The 21,782-nt window shown below is 46.4% G+C and overlaps 2 protein-coding genes and 1 long non-coding RNA gene across 5 annotated transcripts; 2 read left to right on the top strand and 1 right to left on the bottom strand.

Moving 5' to 3' along the window:
• Positions 1 to 46: 46 nt before the first annotated feature.
• SEC23B (SEC23 homolog B, COPII coat complex component) lies at positions 47 to 18,456 on the top strand. Its single transcript, XM_054822593.1, has 20 exons — positions 47 to 124; positions 2,511 to 2,746; positions 3,800 to 3,857; positions 4,447 to 4,533; positions 4,744 to 4,980; positions 5,353 to 5,438; positions 6,231 to 6,375; positions 6,938 to 7,096; positions 7,908 to 8,023; positions 9,391 to 9,514; positions 10,017 to 10,097; positions 10,425 to 10,514; positions 11,306 to 11,412; positions 11,589 to 11,742; positions 12,858 to 12,935; positions 13,231 to 13,392; positions 14,130 to 14,216; positions 15,770 to 15,925; positions 16,770 to 16,835; positions 18,006 to 18,456. The coding sequence occupies exons 2-20, from the start codon at positions 2,526 to 2,528 to the stop codon at positions 18,093 to 18,095; spliced, it is 2,304 nt and encodes a 767-aa protein (XP_054678568.1). The 5' UTR covers positions 47 to 124; positions 2,511 to 2,525; the 3' UTR covers positions 18,096 to 18,456.
• LOC129205304 (uncharacterized) lies at positions 16,270 to 19,325 on the bottom strand. 3 transcript variants are annotated; one of them, XR_008576681.1, is made up of 3 exons: positions 19,191 to 19,325; positions 18,583 to 18,633; positions 17,973 to 18,106 (listed from the first exon to the last, which is right to left on the bottom strand). It is a non-coding gene; the product is annotated as an uncharacterized LOC129205304 (long non-coding RNA). The 3 variants fall into 3 exon arrangements; XR_008576682.1 differs by lacking the exon at positions 19,191 to 19,325 and having other exon boundaries at positions 16,270 to 18,106; positions 18,583 to 19,137; XR_008576680.1 differs by lacking the exon at positions 18,583 to 18,633 and having other exon boundaries at positions 19,084 to 19,222.
• On the top strand, positions 19,238 to 21,101 carry SMIM26 (small integral membrane protein 26). Its single transcript, XM_054822602.1, has 2 exons — positions 19,238 to 19,367; positions 20,442 to 21,101. The coding sequence occupies exons 1-2, from the start codon at positions 19,244 to 19,246 to the stop codon at positions 20,624 to 20,626; spliced, it is 309 nt and encodes a 102-aa protein (XP_054678577.1). The 5' UTR covers positions 19,238 to 19,243; the 3' UTR covers positions 20,627 to 21,101.
• Positions 21,102 to 21,782: the final 681 nt, after the last annotated feature.

The following is a 21,782-nucleotide window of genomic DNA, read 5'->3' as shown; positions in this document are numbered from 1 at the left end:
CGGGGCGTGCTGGTGCCGCCATCTTGCCTGCGGGCACCCTGTACCGCTGAGCTGGCCTTGCCGGGCGCGCAGGGCCTGCCGGGACAGAGCAGCGACGGGGAGCGGCGCGGAGCGGCGCGGGCAGGTTGGCGCTGCGGGGAGTCCTCGGGGATCTCCGTCCCCTGCGGCCGTCTTGGGGCTGCGGGTGGTGGTGTTCCCCGTGAGGGGAGGCTGGGGGGTGGGTCAGTGGCGTCTCCCATGAGGGGGTACCGGGGGTCCAGTGGCGTCCCCTGTTGCGGGGCTGGAGGGGTGTCATTGGCATTTCCCGTGAGGGCGACCTGGGGGCCAGTGGCGTCCCCTGTGCGTAGGGGTTGTGAGGAGTCAGTGGTGTCCCCTGTGAGGGGGGCCTGGGAGGGGCTGTGGTGTTCCCTATGGGAGGGGCTGGGGGGGCAGTGGTGTCTCCTGCACCAGGGTCTGGGGGGCGGGTGTCAGTGGTGTCCCCTAAGGGGATGCTGGGGAGGGTCAGTGGTGTCCCCTACAGCAGTGCTTGCATGGGGATCAGCAGTGTCTCATAGACCAGCGCCGGGGGCTCAGCAGCTCCCCTGTAGCTTTTGCTGGGCCAAGGATCAGTAGTGTCCCCCGGGGCAGGGCCGGGGCCTGGCAATGTGCCCCGGGGCAGGGCTGGGGTCAGCCGTGTCCCCCGGGGCTGTGGTGGCAGTCAGCAATGTAGCTGTAGCACTGCAGGGGGTCAGTGTTTTACCCTGTGGGCCAGTGGCATAGGGGGTCGGATGTGGCCCCTATGGCTTCACTAGGGATCTGTGGTGTCCCCTATAGCTGTGCGGAGTGCAGCAGCTGGGGGGGTCTGTGGTGATCCCAGCTTTGCTGGGAGGGATGGGTCAGCAGCGTGCCCTATTAGCAGATCCCATACAGAAACTGGAATACTACCACGACTCATCTGCTGAGGCTTTGGTAGGGTCCGTCCTCTCCTGGACAGAGGCTTTGGGACCTCCCCACCACCAAGACAGGCCCTGGAGGTTGCTATGTGACTGGGGATGGAAGACCCTGCTGTGGTGGGGATGCTGGCACATTGGTCAGGCACTTTGCGCTAAGATGGCCTTACATGGGCCTCTTTGGAGTGGGGGAGCCTCTCCTCCTGCTGCCCTGACCCCAAATCAGGGCTACAGCCTGTGCCAAACCTAGTCAGGGCTCAGGCGGGGTAGGGGAGTGGTGCTGGGCTTCAGCTGGAGCAACATGGAGTAAATTTGCACTGCAGTTGCACTGCATACCTGAGATGTCGGGTGCTTATCTTGCTGTTCTGATGTGTGGGATCTTTTACAGGGATGCTCAGCTCTGACTTTTACCCTGACAGACCCATTTGTGGTGGCAATGTGTTGCTGAACCGTTGCATTTGTCCTTCCAGAGGTGGGGGTGGAAATACAGGGCAATGCCCATAAGCTTGATTTACATCCTTAGTAGCAAGGACAAAGAAAAGGCCAATGAGTTTGGAGGTTTGTAGGAAAATGTTACATCAAAATTTCTCCTGTGGGGGAGGTGATGCTTCTGATTTCTCATGGCTATGGCCCTCCTGAATCTCCTGCCTGCAGTGAGGACCAGGAGCAAGGTAATCCTGCAGCTTCTGCAGCCAGAGATGAACCTCTGAAATTCCTTGGCCGGAGCGGGTCATGGTGCTGCTGCTCCCCTCGGCTCTGTGAGTTGCTGCCAGTGCTGTGTGCTGCTTGTGGGCTGGATTTGAGGAGTGAGTTTTTCAGTAGACTTGTCCTTCCCTTTCTCAGAGACATGAAAGGTAATGATAGCCTGGGAGGTCTTGTTCGCATCTTACTCTGAAGAGTTTGGTAAGGCAATACAGAGAGTAACTTCTCTGGTGTTTTGGGGATATCCCTCCTTGAAGAGCATGTCTTTTTCTGAAGTCTGCTGGACTCTCAATTCCTCTCTTACTGGGAGTGGGACATGTTGCCATGCACAGAGGGTGTCTAAAATCACCAGAGACCTTTTCTGACCTTTTTGTCATGTGCTCCTTTCCATCTGTAAGCAGGGCAGGCTGGCAAACAGATGACATTGGTGATGAGTGTTTTGCGTCTCAGATTTGGCCTCCTTTTATCCCCGCAAGGCTTCAGCCGAAGGCTTCAGGATGTGTTCAAATCTGACCTGTTTTCCTTTACTGACCTGAGTCACGCAGGATTGCCTTGAGGCCAGCCTGGGGCTGAGTGGGTACTGGGATGTTAAATGTGGATCACAAGGAAAAAAAACCTTGCATTCTGGCTTTGAGTGTCAGATTTCCTTGTTTCTTCATTGGATTTGGTGATGTTTTGTCTGGGATGTTGATGAGAGCACTGGACAGATGAGATTAATGTCGTCACATGGTTCATTTGATGAGATTAACTCATTATAACGTATTGGCTTTGTCCTGCAATGTCTTGTGCCTCATGTAGTTGATCTGCTGACCTCCTTTGCAGGACTGTTGTCCAAACAGGTGACCGCTGCCTGAATGTGCATTGCTTATGTCCTTTCAGACCTTCTGCAGTCCCATGGCGACGTACCTGGAGTTCATCCAGCAAAATGAGGAGCGTGATGGAGTGCGTTTCAGCTGGAACGTGTGGCCCTCCAGCAGGCTGGAGGCCACAAGGATGGTTGTCCCCCTGGCCTGTCTTCTGACCCCGCTGAAGGAGCGTCTTGACCTGCCACCTGTGCAGTATGAACCGGTGCTTTGTAGCAGACCAACGTGCAAAGCGGTGCTCAACCCACTCTGGTATGAATTTCTTGGCTAGGGATGTTAAGAGAGGCTGGATAGTACCTAGTTTTTATCTGAACTTCACTACTTCCTTATTCCCCTTTTTCTCTGCCTGGTGCCTGGCAGCCTCTTCCATTTAGATGTAGCGGGTTTGTTAAAATCCACGCATGCCTAATGACATACGTTGAATGCCAGCCTGTTAATAGAGCTGCCAGAAGCAAAGGAGAGAGGAGTGCCTTGGGGGAGGCTATTGAGGCAGAGATGATATGGAAATGGCCAGTCCTCTTACCATCCCAGAGAATTTTGTGATGAATGATGAAACTTAAAGGAAGATGCTGATTGTGCTGATACTGTCCTCTGGGCTGTGATGTTCACTTGGTTTGCTGCTTCCTACACATGCTGGTGCTTGTAGGTCGGCTCCAGTATGAGCATCAAGGTTTTCTTTGAAGTTTTGCTGAGAATTTAAGAGGAATCATCTCAATCTCAAAATCATGTGATGATCATACATACTCGAAGCATAGCATTGGGCTGCGAGAAAGCAGGGAAGGCCAGTAAGAGGAAGGAAGAAGAGATCAAGCCCATGAAATAATGCGGCCAGGCTTTACACACGAGCAGTTACAGGATGTCGTAACAGGCTGAGGAGAGTAAACTCCTTGGGGCAGGGAACAGCCTGTTTGTTCAGTGTTTATGCAGGATGTCAGTGAACAGCTCCTGCTGCTCCGTGACTGGAGTACTTGTGTGCTACACCTGTACAAACAATAAGATGACTGAGATAAGCCCAAGTGTAGCGAAAGAACGATTAGACCCAAGTCTTTGTCTGCCAAAGGCTGAGCCCTGGAGAGCTGTCAGTGGTCCGACATGCTGACAAGCCTGGACGTGGCAGGGCTGGATGAGCTAATGGACTTTCTGGCAATAGCACAAGAGCCTGAATCCCTAAACCTCTTGTTGTTCAAGTTGGAGTGTCTGATATTCTGTTTCTTCCTCAATGCTCTGAACCAGCATAGATAATTGTGAAGCTATGCTGTAAAATTGTTCCTATAGTTATACTAATGCCTCATCTTTCCCTTGCAGCCAAGTTGACTATCGGGCCAAGCTCTGGGCTTGTAACTTCTGTTTTCAGAGAAATCAGGTAAGTTGGGAAAGCATCAGCCCTTCCATCTTTTCAGTGAACATTTTATTGGTGGCCTCCTCTGGCAAAGCAAGTTAAGCATAAATTCCACTTTTCTAGATTCCTTCCCTTGGCCTTTTTCTCTTGCTGAACCCAGGCCAGAGTACTTGTTAATGGGTCTGTTTTACCTGACATCTTGTCTATTTTCAGTTCAGTTTTGCTAGTGATTTTACCAGCATGCAGGACATAGGAAAGAGATAAAAATGCTATTTTGTCCCATGTATTTCCAGTGTGTTTTTTGCACTTGGCGTTTACTGTTCTTGCTGAGTATGAAATTAATTAGATAAATGAATTCCAGGTACCACGTAGTTGCTGCTTTAGACCTACCTTTTATTTGCACTGGATTGAGCAGCTGTCCGTACTGCTGGCCACTTGTTGTCCGTCCTTAGGAAAACAGCAGTGTGGGTCTCTTGTCATGAATTAGATTGGTGCAGTGGCAGTAAGTAGAATTGAATAACACTGTGAGCAGGGCAGCGTCTGTACTGCAGAGGAGGGTCCTACATTTCTCTCCTGCAACTTCCTTGTCCTAATTCTTTGTTCTCTTTTTCAGTTCCCTCCAGCATATGCAGGCATATCTGAAGTCAATCAACCAGCAGAGCTTATGCCTCAGTTTTCAACAATTGAATATATAGTGCAGGTAAATGAATCATAGGCAAGTTTGAAGCCCCCAGAATTGTCTTGTTTGTGACAGATTATGTATGTATTAGATTTACTTAAGGTAATGCAAATAAATAACATTTCTGCAAGGTGCTTAAGATAGGGCTCATTTTATTCCTTGGCAGGAGACATTATAAAGTGTCGCCTGGCATATGCACACGCCTAGTTAATCTATCTCTTTCCACATTAGCGAGGTCCACAGACGCCATTGATCTTCCTGTATGTTGTTGACACGTGCTTGGAAGAGGAGGACTTGCAGGCGCTGAAGGAATCCCTCCAGATGTCCCTGAGTCTGCTGCCTGCCGATGCTCTGGTGGGGCTTATCACTTTTGGCAGAATGGTCCAGGTTCATGAGCTGAGCTGTGAAGGGATTTCCAAGAGCTACGTGTTCAGAGGCACAAAGGACCTGACAGCTAAGCAAATACAGGTACGTTCTGCCATCTCTTAGGCCAGTGGCTTGTTAGCTCTGTTGACACCACTGCTGGTCTTTCAAGTTCTGGGCTCTCGGGGAGGAAGGGGAGTGCACTGCTCTTAACTGTTAGCCTGTTTCCCTCCCAATATCCGTCCTGTTTTTTTGCCTTTGTAAATTCCTTGGAAGCTTGTCTGAGATAGAGTTTGTGTATCTTGCATAATGGACCCGTTGATCCATTCCTAATGGGAGGGCAAAGATTAATAATTTCACAGATTTTAATTTATTTATTGCTACAGTATTGCAGGCCCCTGGGTATATTGCTTGACAGCAAATAATAAGTTCAGTGTTTGAATAGTACATCTCCTCTCCCTCTTTGCTGTTCTCTAGGATATGCTTGGGCTTTCAAGGCCAGCTGTCCCCATTCAACAGGGAAGACCCCTTCAGACTCCAGAGCAACCTGTTATTTCAAGCAGGTAAGCTGCACCAGCACAGCAGAAGAGCAGGGCAGATGTTTTATGCCCCTTTGGGGTCACGCTTCTAAACATGGGTTTCCCAAGAGGAGTCTTTGTAAGATTTAAATGGTATTGTCTTGTCATAGTTATTTCCCTACATCAAGTGATACGTATGGATGGACTTTACTAGAGCTGCAGGCGATGTATTAGACTTATATAATATCTTGGTTTTGCAGTTGCAAGAACATGGTTGCCATTCAGGCTAGATTTCTACTTGAAAAACAGAGGGTAGGTGTCTTTGGAAAGCCTGTTGCTCAGGAGTCATTTGGAACAAGGGCCTGTCATTTTGATTGACCAGCCAATGGGGGGCCTGGTCTGTGCATAACAGTCCTACATACCACCTCCTACCCCCTGACCCAGCAAGTTCAAAAAATGGTTGACAGGCAAACAGTGACCCCTGAACAGTAAAGTCATACTTGCCTCTGTTGAATACAGTCCTCTCTTTCTCAGCTCCTCTTTTTCAGTGGCAGCTGTTGTGTGTTTTGGTAGACTAAATCACCATTGAAGTTCTTTCTTATGCTTTCTGTGACTTTGCCTTCTTGTCAGTTCCTTATGTCTTGCTTTGATCAAATTTTTTTTATTTTGCACAGGCCAGTTATCTTGGAAGTAAGAAGGCAACATGCCATGTGACTTTTTGCTTCTGATAACTATCTCAGTGCAATTTATGTGTGCCAGGAACAAGGAGGCACTTTCTTTTTTCTCTAAACTGAAAGGACTTATAAGCAGGAAAACATTTCATTTGAATTTTTGCAGGTTTCTGCAGCCAGTACATAAGATTGACATGAATTTAACAGATCTTCTTGGAGAACTGCAAAGGGACCCTTGGCCAGTGACCCAGGGAAAGAGGCCTTTACGTTCCACTGGAGTAGCTCTTTCGATTGCTGTTGGCTTATTGGAGGTACTCTTAGTGCTGTTGTTTGAGATGAGCTGGTCCAAGTAAGCACCTGGCAGTCTTTGCTGAGATGTGTGCAGGTGTCAGTCCAGCTTGGTCTGTGGCCCAGTTACCTTGGGCTGCAGAGGTGTGATTTGTCTTTACTGACTTAGCACCAGCTTGTGTAGAGTGGGCTGGGAGTTTACATCTAAATGGTAAAATATGCAGGTGTTTAAAGGGCTCTGATTCTTATGTGTATCGCTGTGTGGAGGTGATGCTATGCACTGGGTTTATCTGAGGGTCAGCTAAGATGTGAGTAAAAAGAAGAGAAACTGCCTGCTTCCTGTTATGAAGGCATGAAGCTTGACATAGCTTGAGTCTAAACTTGAGAGTGCTGTGACTGTCAGGAAATGCCTTGCTATTCATCAAGGTGGCCTCTAGCAGAGACAGGTCACTAATGACATTACAGAAAGGCATGCAGACACTTCTCTAAAGAAAGTATTGTTGCCATTTAATCAGTCTCTCCTTTTTTTTTCCCCACTTTTTTTTCTTGCTCTCTCTCTGATATAAGTCTTTATTTTTATTTTAGGGCACATTTCCAAACACAGGGGCCAGAATAATGCTGTTTACAGGTGGGCCACCAACACAAGGACCGGGCATGGTGGTAGGAGATGAACTGAAAACACCCATCCGTTCTTGGCACGACATAGAGAAGGACAACGCAAGGTTCATGAAGAAGGCCACCAAAGTAGGTGCTAGTGCCTGCTGGGTGTGTTTAAAAACAAAACCTGAATGTTGTGTCAGAACACTAAGTGAGGGGAAAGAACATAACACAAACCTATGTACGCTGCTATGTTGGCAGCTGCCCAGTGTCTTTCCCCAGGGAGCAAACATATTCCATTCTCTTGATGTGGGAACAGTATGTCCAGATATTTGCATGGTTGTCCTTGAAGTGCCTGAGACTTTTGTGTACGTTAAATTGTGAGAATGGTCAAGGGAAGGGTAAAAAAGACTTCTTCCTAGTTACTTCTGCAGCCCAGTCTTGTGCCATCTCAGAGAAAGAAGTATTTCAGTGTTGTTTCTTAGCTGATGGTGGGTGCATTGTTCATCGTCATTGTATCTCCTTCTGGGGAGGAAAAAAACTGTCTTCTAAGAATTTGTCACTTCCAGAAAGCCTCCTTTGTCTTCCTGGTGTATGAAACAACAGTTAAAATAGTTACAAATGTGCCTGTCAGCTTAGAGGAAGCAGTATGACACCTGTTCTCTTAACTATCACCTGGAACCTTTGGATTTCCACTAGGTTATCACAGACGATGATCCCATGCAATTCATGCACTCTCTGTACTTGCAACATGGAACTTAAGTTCATCCAAGTACAAACATGCTAGGAGGGAGAAGTGTGCTCCAGCAGAGTACTAAACGTAAACAGGTGTTTTCTTACTACGGCACTGGTAATTGCTTTGTTTGTACCTTGTGTTTCACTTGTTGGCCTCAGCCGGAGAGCAGCAGAAAAACTGCCCATTGCAGCATCCTAAACACCGTTTATGTTTTTTCCCCAGCACTACGAGACTCTGGCTAATCGCACTGCAGCCAATGGGCATTGCATCGACATCTATGCCTGCGCCCTGGATCAGACTGGACTGCTAGAGATGAAGTGTTGTGCAAACCTCACCGGGTATGTTCATAGCAGGAGAGCACAAATTTGGCACCTGTTTGTGGGGTTTTTAAATTTTTTTTTTTTTGAGGGGGAAATGGTTCAGAAGGCAGTTAAATTTGGTGTCAGGGCAAAAGGGGGAGATTTCATAGAATGGTTTGGGTTGGAAGGGACCTCAAAGACCATCTAGTTCCAGCCCCCCTGCCATGGGCAGGGACACCCTCCACTAAACCAGGTTGCTTAAAGCCCCATCCAACCTGGCCTTGAACACTTCCAGGGAGGGGACATTTTTATCATTCTATTCTAAACTGTGGTTTGAATTTGCCAGGAATTATATGGCAAACCTCCCCTGATCCCAGTCCACATTTGTGAAGTCTCAAAACAGCATGTGAATTAGCACTGCTGGTAGAAAACCCGATGTCCTGCTTTGAGAAAGGTATTCTAAAGCATGGTGCAACATGTCTTTTGCAAACGCCTTCTGCCTCCTTGGGAGATAGCAAGTATCCTTTCCAGAATTTTTGGGATAGAGATGCTGTGCTTTGTGGTGTGTGCATGACTGAAGTGCCATCAGAAGAGCAGAGCATTAGGTGTAGTGGGTAGCAGCTTTCCTTGTGTGGGCCAGATTTTCTCTGCTTAACAACTCATTTGTGCTTTCCCCAGGGATTCTTGGCTTCTTCCCTGCATCTAGTTTTAAGTGACAGCTCTAAGGGGTGAATGTCTGTGTTCCGTGTTGCTGAAAACTTTATGGTCTCTGTGAGGAAGGCTGTGTGCTAAACTGGGCCTTCTGGGGACTCAGCACGTCTTACTGGCCATTTAAAATCCGCTGTGTCTACGGAGTCAGAGGATAGTTTGAGCAAATGCAAGGTATTTGTAGATAACCACATAATCCTCAGTAAGCAGAAGAGAGATTGTTTGACCCTTTGGTTGCGTTACTAAGGTCCTTCTGATCAGGCCTGGGTTTACCAGGGCACTTGTGGGGGGGCACAGCGCAGACACGTGCACCCGTCCTTGTGCTGCAGGGGTGCAGCCATTCTGTCTGTGTGGGTGGTTCTAGCCCTGCTCAGGGAAAGCAGGCTGAGCAGAGCTGTTTCCTGGGTCGAGGTGTTTCTGGCTGGTGGAATACAAGCATTTTTAAGGCAGCTACAGGGATGGCAAGAAATGTAGTAGAGAAGGCAAGCTGGCAAAGATGGAGCATTAACTTGTCTGGCTTTGGAGGAGGTATCTGTGAATCTGCATTCCCTGATGTGAATTCTGCCTATGCAAAGGCATGCTTTAAAACAGTTTCTGCATGTATTTGCATGGATGAGAGTTGGAGGGATGTATCCTCTGTGCTTTACTTCTAGTTCCTAGTTGCTTCAGTTCCCTTGTGTATCATTTTTCTTTCCCAGAGGACACATGGTGATGGGAGACTCCTTCAACACTTCTCTCTTCAAGCAGACCTTCCAGCGGGTATTTAACAAAGGGTTCAACGGGGAATTTCGGATGGCTTTTGGTGCAAGTTTGGATGTGAAGGTGAGAGATTAGTTTCACTGGATGACATTAACTGGGAAATAAAAGTGCTGTTCATTCAAAAGTCGATTAAGTATTTGGGATGCAGAAAATTCTACATGTTTGAGGTCAGATGTAGTGCCTGTTTTGGGAGAAGCACCGTACTGGTGCGAGTGAAGGGATTTTTGTTTGGAAGCTTATTAAATGTGTTTTGTCTTTTTTTTTTTTTTTTTTTTTTAAAGCCGCTGAACTCAGCCTCTCGTCATTCAGCAAGGAACTTTTCACGTTCTCTCGTGGTCACTATAAATATGTCTTCGTTATTAAAATGTGACTATGTAGATTCTCTTACGTTCACTGATTGTAGCAGTAGGTGATCTGGGAAAGTACTCAGAGATGCTTTCCCTGACAGTCACGTGTATGCATTATCTGATCAAAGCTAAGCAACTGATTTAATCTGTGTGTATTCTGTTTGACTGACTTGATGTGAAAAACCCCAAAACCTACAACTTTTTTTATTTTGTTCTAGACCTCTAGGGAGCTGAAAATTGCAGGAGCTATTGGACCATGCATATCCCTGAATGCTAAAGGGCCATGTGTCTCTGAAAATGTAAGTTTCTGACATGGAAAAATCTTTAATAAAGAATTAAATAAACAGTGCAAAGTTTATGTCTAGAGCTACAGCTCAGCTAGAATGTCAGAGTTTTCCAGAAGAACAATTTGGAAACATCCCTAGGAAAAGACAGTCTTTCCTGGACTAAATTCTTGCCCCATGAGGCTTTCTCTTAACTGTGTGTCCTTCAGTAACTTCAATCACCCAAAAAATAAGAAATCTAGAAGGCCTGCCATAACTTCTACCTCTGAGCAGAATTTAACATAAGCTTGCCTTACCTGCTGCTAGAGACAAAACTGCTGCTTTCTTTTTAATTCTGCGCAGGAGCTTGGAATTGGAGGAACATCTCAATGGAAAATTTGTAGTCTGGATCCCAGCACAACTCTGGCCATTTACTTTGAAGTGGTAAATCAGGTCAGTCCTGGCTTCTCTTTTTTTTTTTTTGGGGGGGGGTCATCTTTTTTATACACAAAAGTATTTGTTTGTAACAGGGCAAGGAAATCAATGACATCCTCTGTGTTGCAGACGGATGGTTGCGAAGCAACCAAGTGTTTTGTGCCAAAGAAACAGTCTCAGAGGTTGTTTTCATATGCATAAATTGCCTAATACTTTTGTTCCCTACAAAACCTGCATTCTTTCCTTGTCTTCGTCCTATAGTATTGATTTAACAAGGAAGAAACTGTCTTTTCGCCAATAGGTGCTGTGGAGAATAAAAGTATAAATACCTTCAAATTCTTGGAGAATTGCTCCTCCAAGTTGTAATAACTTGACTCAGAAACAACTTTTGGCTGGGGAAGTTTCTGAGCATGTGGCAGCTAGAAGCTAGGAAGGCTATCCAGAGGAATTCTATTCACATGTGTGTGTCTTTGTCGTCTTTGCTACTTGGGCTTGTTACTGTTGGGAAGAGGATGGTGAACTTGCAGGACCTTAGCTCAGACCCTGTACTGCCATTTTTATGCTCATTGCTATTGCGATGATAAGTTGCAGCTGTCCTTTAAGGAACAAGCTGATAAAGTGTCAGGCACAGTATTAAATGAGCCTGGCACCACTTGACTCTGAGGGCTGCTGGAAAACACACTAACAGATATGTCTCTTTTCTCTGTACTTATTCTATGATTGCTCAAACGATGCCCTGGAGTTTTCTGTAGTGTACAGGGTTATGGAAAAGCCAGCCTGTTTTGAAGGCTTACCTTGTTTATTTGCAGCACAATGCACCAATACCGCAGGGAGGCAGAGGGGCAGTGCAGTTTGTCACTCAGTATCAACACTCCAGTACGCAGAAACGCATTCGTGTCACCACCATAGCCAGAAAGTGAGTATCTCATGCCATTTCTTTGGCAGAAACTTAAGCTGCAGTCTGTGCTGGATTTTTTCTAGCTTTTTGTTGCGTGTATTGGCCGCAGAGTATTTGGCACAGGGAAGACGAATCTGGTTTGGGTTTTGCTGAAAGTGAATGCATGTAACACTAACCTTTTACTAACCCTATAGTTGGGCAGATGCACAGAGTCAACTCCAGCATATAGAAGCTGCATTTGACCAAGAAGCAGCTGCTGTGCTGATGGCACGGCTGGGAGTATACAGAGCTGAATCTGAGGAGGGACCTGATGTTCTGCGATGGCTGGACAGACAGCTGATCAGGCTGGTAAGACCAACAGACTGCAGTTGGGCGCAGTCTTGATTTTAGTAAAAATGGTCTCTGGAAATGAAAATGCCATTCTTTTTCCAGATTGACTGACTTCATTTCTGCTCTGATCATGGTCACGTAGTTGTAGTACATGATAGCTCAGAAGCTAGTGTGATCAGCAGATTTGTGATGGGCTGGGTAAACATCCCATCACGCTGAAAGGGTTAAACCTGAGATTAAAGAGCGACGTGACTCCCTGATCCCAGTCTTCACCAGGCTGAACAAATTCAGCTTCTTCAGCCTCTCTTTCTACATGAGGTGCTCCAGCCCCTGACCAGCCTGGTGGCTTCTGCTAAACTCACTCTAGTATATCCATGTCTGTCTTGCACTGGGGAGCCCCAAACTGGACACAGCATTCAGATGTGGGCTCACTGGTGCCAAGTTCAGGGTAGTAATCACTTCCACAACTCCATACTCTCTTTCTTTCAATTTCACAGGCTTGAATTGCCTAAATTGGTTCTGGCTTTGTCCAGGCACCCACATGGAGTTGATACTAACAGATATGGCACATTAGACCCTGAAAAAAACAGGGGCAGTATCAAATAAAGATTTGAGCACCAAAACACACATGGCATGCTGAAACAATTGTGGAGTTGTAGTTAAATTGCTAAAACCATTGATGCTTCTTATTTTCAGTGAAAGCAGTTGGTGAAATGCCAGTCTGCTGCTGCCCTAGAAGGAAGTAAAATTGCTGCGAAGTGTTTCATAGTGTATGAAGCAACTTAGGTATAACATAGTATCCTTGATTTAATGGAAAAAATTGAGTAGTACTAGAAGCAGTATATCTTTCATTCTTGGATAATTTCAAATCTAGATTTAATATATATAAAAAAATAGATAAATAAATAACAATCATTCTCATTCCAGTAAGATACAGAAACCACTGACTTAAAGAAAAATAGCCTATAAATTTTTTATTACTTGTTATTGTCACTTTCATGCCTTGGTTGTTCTGTTTAAAAACAACCAAAAGAACACCCTTCCAAAAAAAAAAAAAAAAGGTGGTAATTCAATTAAAAAAAAAAAAAGGAAAAAAATAGAGATAACCAAAGTATCCATTTTGTTTCCAACAGTGTCAGAAATTTGGACAATACAACAAAGATGATCCCAACTCCTTCAGATTGTCAGAATCATTTTCTTTGTATCCCCAGGTAAGAACTTCACTTCCCACAGCTGTGGGAAAAGTGTGCAGGGGTGAGTGAGAGTGATGATAAAACATCTTGTATCATTTATCAGATTCAAAAGGGAAGGAACAGATTTTTTTTAATTTAGTGGGCTGGTCTTGTAGTTCAGTGCCACAAATGACCGATAAGGGAAGAACTCTGAGGAGTTAATAAGGGGTAAACTTTTTTTCCAAAGAATTTGCTGTTCATAAAGACTGGACGTGTGTGCAGAAGTTTTGGCAAGTTGCTGACATTTCTATTCTCACTCATCTTTCTGGTGCAGTTCATGTTCCATCTGCGACGCTCCCCGTTCCTGCAGGTCTTCAATAACAGCCCAGATGAATCTTCTTATTACCGTCACCACTTTGCTAGGCAAGATCTGACCCAGTCTCTCATTATGATCCAGCCCATCCTTTATGCTTATTCTTTCCATGGACCTCCTGAGGTGAGTCCCTGTTTAACAGGAAGAGGTGGATCAATCCAAAATAATGAGCATTCAGAGTAACACTATTTCAGCAAAAAGGCCCCTATATAATTTTTTTTAAATTGAGATAATTATTAAAAAATGAGATGGGACAATGGAAAATATGAACTGTGTTTTCATTAAACTTACAGCTTTGATTGAAAATAACAAAACACAACACCTCCCCCCTCCCAATCTCACCAGGAAAGCCACAACCCCCAACCTCAACATCCAGTGAATCTTGCAGCTGTCAGTAGCACTTTTGCTTCTCTGCCAGAGGCTGCCACCTCCACTGCGTAAATCAGCAAGCCTCAGCCCTTCCAGGTCATAATCTCTCACCAGCTGCTTGTTTTCAATTGTTTGTGCAGCAGTGTTTAACTATGTGCAAGTATTCAATGGACACAGATTCCCTTATACTGACAGCTTCCTTGAATGGAGTGTGTCTGGCAGGAAAGAAATGCAGAAGCTGCAGGCTAAACTTGGATAGCTGTAGAAACTGCTGTCTCACATCCTGCATTTCATGCAGAAGCTGATAACCTGCTGCTCCATTCAGTGATGCTGCAGGAAGCTGACTGTGCTCTGCAAGGTGTTCACGTGGGCTGAGCAGCTGTTGGTGGAGTTGCGTCTATACGGGCAGGGCTGAGCAAGCTGTTTGGCCAGCATGAAGGTTAATACGGTTCTGAGGGCTTAGTGGCAACTGACTTCTTTATTTTCCCCAGCCAGTGCTTTTGGACAGCAGCAGTATTCTTCCTGACAGAATCCTACTGATGGATACTTTCTTCCAGATAGTTATCTACCTTGGTGAGGTACAGTGAAATATGCTCTCTTTCTCTGTTTGCACTCACTCCCTCCTGCCATGCATGAAGATGGTGTCACTGTTAGTATAAAAAGAGCTGCTTGCAAAGCCTACACTAGCATAATGACATTGTATACATGCTGCCAGTTGTAATACAATTACATCACAGTCCAAGTTAACAAAAAAATCCTGTTGGAGTCACTAAGGATGTGTTCTGCATTGAGTAACTGCTGTCATATTAGCTTGGTAATGAAGGTGGTCCCTTACCACGCCTGGAAAAGGCCAGAGAAACTTGAAAGCAGAGCAGAGAGCTACCGTTTGATTTGTCAGATACATGACGTACTTGGTTGCTGCGTTTTGACACTTAAATACTGCTGCTCTTAAATCAGTTACGAATTTTTCCAGTTTTTGCTTTTAAATACTGGATGCTTTGACAGGTGCTCCTATATTCCTTCCATCATGACTGAGGTAAGAGCTTAGATACTGGCCCTTTCTAAACATCCAGATTCACACCAATATCCAAAGCCTTGGCTTTCCAGTGTCTCTTCAGTGTGCAGACCTGCAGATCTGTATTTCAATCTTGTCAGGTTTTGTAAAAGACCAGTATGCTACTGTAGCTGCAGAGTTGGAATGTCTCACACCCTGAAGCAGTTATGGGGTAAAGGATGAAGAGGAAGCTGGCTTTCCACTTCTTTCTCTGGAAATCTCTTCTTTTTCCCCTCATAGCCTTTATAGTCCTGCTTGAGGACTGGACCTCATCCAGTTTCTTTGACCTAAACATGGCATTATATTGGAGTAGTTTAAATAAACCCATCTTGGTTTATGGTCAAACATTCCTATTAGTGAAAACTTTTTGGGAGGCATTTTAACTCTTCCCTTTGTTTCTGAACTAAGCTACTTCACTGATATTTAATGACTGTTACTAGAATACTTGAAGTTTGGTGTGATAGTTTGCAGCAGCTCCATTATTAGCTCCCAACTTCACTCCACATAGGATTTGTTCCCTTTGAGAAGTGAGCAGGGATACCTGATTGATGTGAACAGGAGTAGAACGCTTGAGTTAATTCTGGAAGATGTATTGTCATTGTTAAATAATTTCTACCTACTGTTGCAGAGCAAGATACTCAGCAACTGGGTAGAATTTAGACAAAGGAAGGGCCAAGTGCATGACCTGCATGTGTATAGAACAATTGGTAGGTACATATGGTTAGGTACCTTGAAAACACTGTAAGGCAATGGCTGCTTCATTTAAGACCAAGTCAGATTGAGAATGTCAGTGATTTCTAAATGCTTTGTGTTTCTATGTTGGCGCAGGCTGACACATAAAGGATTGAAGATCACTTTCAACAGATTGATTTTGCACTGCACAAACCGCTACCAGCTTTTGTGTTGAGTGTCTGTTCTTAAATTCAGGGACAGACAGAAACTAAATAACATAGTGAAAGCGTGCATTTGTCTTGTGCTCTGTAAGCAGAAGTGCTGTATCGTTCTGCTGCCCTAAGATGAGAGGAGGCTTGCAGACATCTCTCTTATTTTTTCATTTCTTCCCTTTCCCATCAATAGACTATTGCACAGTGGCAGAAAGCTGGTTACCAAGACATGCCTGAATATGAAAACTTCAAGCACCTACTGCAAGCCCCGCTGGATGACGCCCAGGAAATCTTGCAGACTAGATTCCCGATGCCGCGTTACATCCACACTGAACATGGAGGCAGTCAGGTAAGGAAGTTTATCAAGGAACAGTGTTGTTGAATAGAGCAAATAGCTGTCTTTTTCTGCTTTACTACAAGGACGATTCTGTTAAATACAGTGGTAATGTAGCTCTTCAAAGTATAGAGCTTGCATATTTTGTCATGAGCTCTTGCTACAACATTGTCTTTTGGTAAGTCAATCACTTACTGGATATGCTTTTGAAATCTGAGGATGGAAAAAACCCTGAAAAAGCCAGTTTAATTATCTTTTTATTCCCCATAGAGGTGGGAAATAAATGATTTGGCTACGTATCTGAACCTATGAAGACAGGGAGTGCAGTTAAGCTTGCTAGGACAGTAAGTTACGCTGACTGATTGACCATCTGTTCCTTTATTCTCGGATGCCGAATGAGGATATAAAATAGTTCCTATTTTTGCTCTTCCTGGAATTGCAGTTGTGCAGTGCTTGTCTGTGTCTGGCTTGTTTGTAGCAGCGAAGAGGCTGGAATTGATGCTCTTAAACAAAGATTTGGTATTAATTTCTGATGTGATCATGTTATGCTGGTTCTCCATTGACCTCTTTTCTGAAGAGCGGATGGGGGCACGTGAGGGACAGTGCTGGCGACGTGCCGTGTCACATGGAAGCAGAGCTGCCCTGCCAGGTGAGGCAGGGCAGCTTGTCCCCTTGGAGACAAGTTGTCTGTGGAGCAGGGCTGTTTCTGGACTGGAAACCTCTTTAAGTTAAATTAGTACCTTGCTTGCAAAAGCAGAGGAACATCACTAGTCATGTATTTAAGGCAGTAAGAAGTTGTGAGGGAGCAGACAGGTCTGTCATTTTACATAACTGCTTCTCTAATGTTTTGTCTTAATAGGCCCGGTTCCTCTTGTCTAAAGTGAACCCTTCCCAGACCCACAATAACCTCTATGCCTGGGGACAGGTAAGATATGGAAGAGATGCTCATGTGTGAGAATACTGTAAGACATACATTTCCGTATTTGTCTACGCAGTAGACATCCTGCTTCAGCACACGGCCACACGCCGTGGGCAGGTTACGTTTGTCCTCTGTTTCTAACCTGAGAGCTTTTTGCAGACATACGTGACTGGATTTGAAAACTTTACAGTGCTTTGTGGCGCAAGGAAACAAGGTTATTTCTGTGTGCTAAAGGATCTGATAATGGAATTAGCAGCTGAGACTGCAATAATTGTAGCATTTTAAAAGACACAACCAATGTGTTAGGTTTGTGTCTGAAGCTTAGGCAGGTTAGATTTTTATTCAACCTGCTTATTCAAGTCCATGGTTGTTGGTAAGATAAACAGTACTGGTGGGGAGCACCAGATGGCAAGATGATCAGAATACAGTTTTCAAGCCTGGATGACTAAACTTGTGTTCCTGTTCTTGTACTGAATCCCCCCAAATTTTCAGCAAAATCCAGCTGACTTCCAGGGCTTTTTCTCAATGGATCCAAGGAATGGCTGTCCAAATAGAGGTCCTGCCAGAACAGCTCAGCAGCTTGATGGCAGGAGATGAGGGGTCTCACAAGGAGTGCTTTGCCCCTTTGATCTCCCTTCCTGTATCCCAGCTACTCGTGGGGCACAGGCAGACCAGGACAGATTTCTGTGGTGGCTGCTACTGAAGGCAGCAGCTAATTTGAAGTAGAATATGCTCTTACGGGTTTCAGATGACCCATTGTAGAAATCTCTTCACCCTTCCCTGCAAATATGAGTTAAAACTCTTAGGTCACAGGTATTTAGTATTCTGGAAGAAGTAACTAGGATATGGGTACATAGAGATCTTATTTATCTGAGAATACTAGACTTTTATATCCTCTTTCTTTACCTTGTTTGTGTAGAGCTTTGGACAGCAAAATTCCTAATGCTTTAGAAAGAAGAGACTTTCTTTTTTCCAGTAGTTTAAATTGCACTAGAAGATAGTGTCAGTGTCATTGCCTAAGAGTAGCATCTTTCCACTAGACCTGTCCTTTGCAGAAAAAAAGGTGGTGGATTTAGTAGGCAATTAGTTCAAAGTGCTGACATCTGATTTGCTTTCAGTTAGTCCCCAGTGTCAACAACACTATTTTAGGCTCATTATTTCTTTATTTTTCTGCAGGAATCGGGAGCTCCAATCTTGACAGATGATGTTAGTCTCCAGGTATTCATGGACCATCTGAAAAAGCTGGCAGTTTCAAGTGCATCATGACTTTGATCTAACTGAGAAGCAAGAACAGAACAGTTATGTAGACCACGTTGATGACAGAAGTGGAGCAATTTATTTACATTTCCTTCTCTCTCTTTTAGACTAAGGTTTTTAATTATCAAATAAAATATATTTGGGGAGAGTTTTGTACTTGGCCCTTCTAGATATTAATTTATTTGTATTCCTTTTTGTCTATATTCTGTTTACTCTGTATTTTTCATACATCAAAATTGGAGCTAAAGGATGTTTTAGCCAATATAGATTTTAACAGCCGTCAGCTTAATTTGTAATGTTTTGTGTTCTTGAAAGGTGTCTTTTAGCAACCGGGGACTGTATTAATGAAAAATAAAACTGGGTAAGAGCATTACTATTTAGTGCTATCCCTAATGCAGCTGTATGAGCAATGGACTGGGTCAACCTTCTTTTCATTTCTGAAAACGTAACGCTGGGGTATGTACAGGCTATCGAAAATAATTTCAGTTGCTGTTACCTGACATCTTCAGTCATGAATCTTTTTTCATGGGGAGTTAAAGAGGTGCTTCTAAGGGTAAGACAGTGCAGTACACGTATTAGATGGTGGAGAATGCTTTGACAGATGCAGGGAGGGGGCCAGACATACAACCCGTGCTTTGAGAATTACAGCAGCATACGTCCTGAAGCGTTGCGTCTGTGTCATCGTGACGCAGGGCCTGAACGTTAGCCCCTCCCTTCTCTCACTTTAGCACCGCATTAACAGGCTTGAAAACTGACAGTGAAACCGGCGCTGCAGCTGCTGCTAACTGGGGCCCTGCACCTGAGGGAGACCACGTCCCGGCGGGCTCCCAGGGCCGGGCTGAGTCGCCTGACATCCCGCCGCCGCGTCAGTGGCGGAGCTCCCGCCCAAACTCGGTTCTCAGCTGCTGCCGTGCAACCCGCCCGCCCTTCTTGCCGCCATTCCCCCGCACCGCACGCCGGTACTGTTTTTCCAGGAGGAGCGCGGCTTTTCTCTTACCAGCACAGCAGCAGCCCGCTCCCCGTCGCCATTTTCCGGCGGCTCCCACCCCGCAGCCAGGGCGCATGCGCGCACGGGCGTTCTCCTTTCCTCGCAGCCCCACGTACCGCCCGATTGGCGGCGCGGCTCGACCAATGAGCGCGGTCGTTGCTGGGGGACGATGCGGGCGGCGGTGTGGAACGCGCGGGCGGCGCTGGTCTACTCGTTGGGCGGCTGGACCATGCTGGGGGCCATGCTCCACTACAGCTCCGAAGGCGGCAGCGCCGAGAGCGGCGGCGGGCCCGGTACGGGCTAGCGCAGCCCCGAGTCCGGGGGGTATGCCGCCTGGGGTCAGCGGGGCGGGGCGCGTGACGTGGGGGCGGGGCTTGGCTGAGGGGGGGCTTGGCCGAGGGGCGGGGCTTGGCTGAGGGCACTCACCGGGGCGGGGCTTGGGCACCCCCAGGGCCCGGGGGACGTGCGCCGCCGGTGGTGCGGAACCCCAGCCCCGGTTCCGGCTGTTCCCTCGGCCGAACACGGCAGCGTCGGGCGCTGCCTGCGCTGAACTGCCCTGGCAGCCTGTCTGCCTGCCTCGGGGCTCCGGGAGCTGTGCGGCTGCTGGGTGCGAGGGCTCCGCATGGGACGGGTGAGCCGGCAGGGCCCGGCAGGGCAGCCGAGGCGGCTCCTGGCATCCCGGGGAGGTTCACCCTGAAGGAAGTTAAGTCCCGAGTTGATGGGAAAGGCATCTGCTTTATGTCTGGTCACAGGAGCAGGCTCTGGACCCTTTCCAACTTGTTGCTTTTATTTGCACTGTGGGAATGGTTCAAAGCTGCGCCAGGGGAGGCTCAGACTGGCCGTGAGGAAACATTTCTTTACCGAGAGAACGGGCTTCCTAGAGAGGCGGTCGATGCCCCAGGCCTGTCAGTGTTTAAGAGGCATTTGGACAATGCCCTTGATAATATGCTTCAACTTTTGGTCAGCCCTGAAGTGGTCAGGCAGATGATCGTTGTAGGTCCCTTCCAACTGAAATATTCCTATTCTATTCTATTCTGTTCTATTCTCTCTGTGTTCCTCTTGCTCGTCCTCAGCAGCCTGCTGCTTATTAAGGTGTAGTAACATGGAGCTATTAAGCCAGTTGTTATTGCTGCTGCTGTAGTACTGACACTAGTCCAGTATCAGTGCAACAGGTTAACTTACCTTAATAAATCACTTTTTCTGTCTACAAAGTCATCAGATCTTTACTATCTATTTCTCAGCATTTGAGAAAGGCATTTGGTCATCTTTTTGCTCTATGTGGCTGCTGTTTTGCCATGATGAAGGGATAAAACTGTTTTATTGCTATGCTCTTTTTTCTTTCCCCCCCGGTCCCCCTTACTCCTTAGAAAATGAAAGTGATACTCAGGAAAACAATGCAACCCGCAAGGAAGTATTCACTAGAGAAACAGTTTTCGGAATAAAAGTGACAACAATAGTAACATACAAGGACGTTCAGCCTCCTATGACTCGACTGCTCAGGCGTGTGAAATCATTCTTTGATTCTAATGATGACCCTCCTTCTGGAAATTGAGTGGTCTGGAAACTCAGAACTTTGTGCTGGAGCTGGCTTGTCTGAGAAAGTCATCCTGGCACCAGGCACCAGACCGTCAGTGAAAAACTTCCTCTTGCATTGCTGAAACGACAGCTCCATCTCTGACATAACTTCGCAGAACTGGCAAACCTTCTCGTCAGCTTGGATCACTGCTGTTCTTTGCATGTGTCTTCAAATTATTAAATGCAAACTGGGTTGCGAGACATTAATGAATCTGCGTGCTGCCTGGTGTCTTGTGTCTGACGGTCTGACCAGGTGGCCGTTGTGGCTTTTTTTGTGAAGTTGCTTCCCCAGCTGGTGTACAGGGCGTACCTGGGTGATCCAGGACGTACCCGGAATGGCTCCTCGACTGATCAGCTCCGAGATGGATCCTTTACAATAAGAAGGAATGTAGTTTAGTCTTTGGGGTACAAGAGTTGTTAATTGTCCTCCAAATAAAAACTTACAGAAGATGTATTACAAGTGCAGAAATACTACTGTAAGCTGAAAACTTACTAAGTTTTCTGTTCCAGGCCCTCCACCAGGCCCTTGTTTCTATAGGGGTTTCCCTGGTCCTTATACATGCCATCTCCCCTTGTAGGGTACTGCCCCCCAGCTGCTGTGGCTGCAGCTAACTTCCATTCTATAGGGTTTTCCCTAGTCCTTACGGACATCGCCTCCTTTCGCAGGAAGCTGTTCCTGGCCACTGTTTTCTATGGGTGTTCTCCCCAGCTTCTCTTGCTGCTGACCCTCCTTGCTATAGGGGCTCCCTGCAGCCACCGCTTCCACTTCTAGAAGGCTGACCCCAGCCCCTGCTTTCTACAGGGGCTTCGCACAGTCCCTATAGACACTGCCTCCCTTCAGAGGAAGCTGACCCCAGACCCTGCACAAGCAGACCTTCCTTTCTGTAGGGGCTTGCCACTGCAGATGCCTCCCTGTTTCTGTAGGGGGGCTGCCTGCTGTCCCTATAGGCTTTTCTAGGACTTGCTCCCCCCGCCCCACCACTGGTCTCTATAAGGTCTCCCTGCAGACACCACCTTATTGTATAGAAAGCTGTGTCCAGCCCCTCTGCCCACACACCCCAGCTTCTATAGGGGCTTTTATACCACATGACCCCCAGCCCATGCACCTACAGACCCACCTTTACGGGCTCCTG

Source organism: Grus americana, chromosome 3, assembly GCF_028858705.1.
Source record: "Grus americana isolate bGruAme1 chromosome 3, bGruAme1.mat, whole genome shotgun sequence".
Lineage (NCBI taxonomy): Eukaryota > Metazoa > Chordata > Aves > Gruiformes > Gruidae > Grus > Grus americana.
Note: the sequence above shows the minus strand (reverse complement) of the source record. Positions and strands in the feature narration are given on the sequence as shown.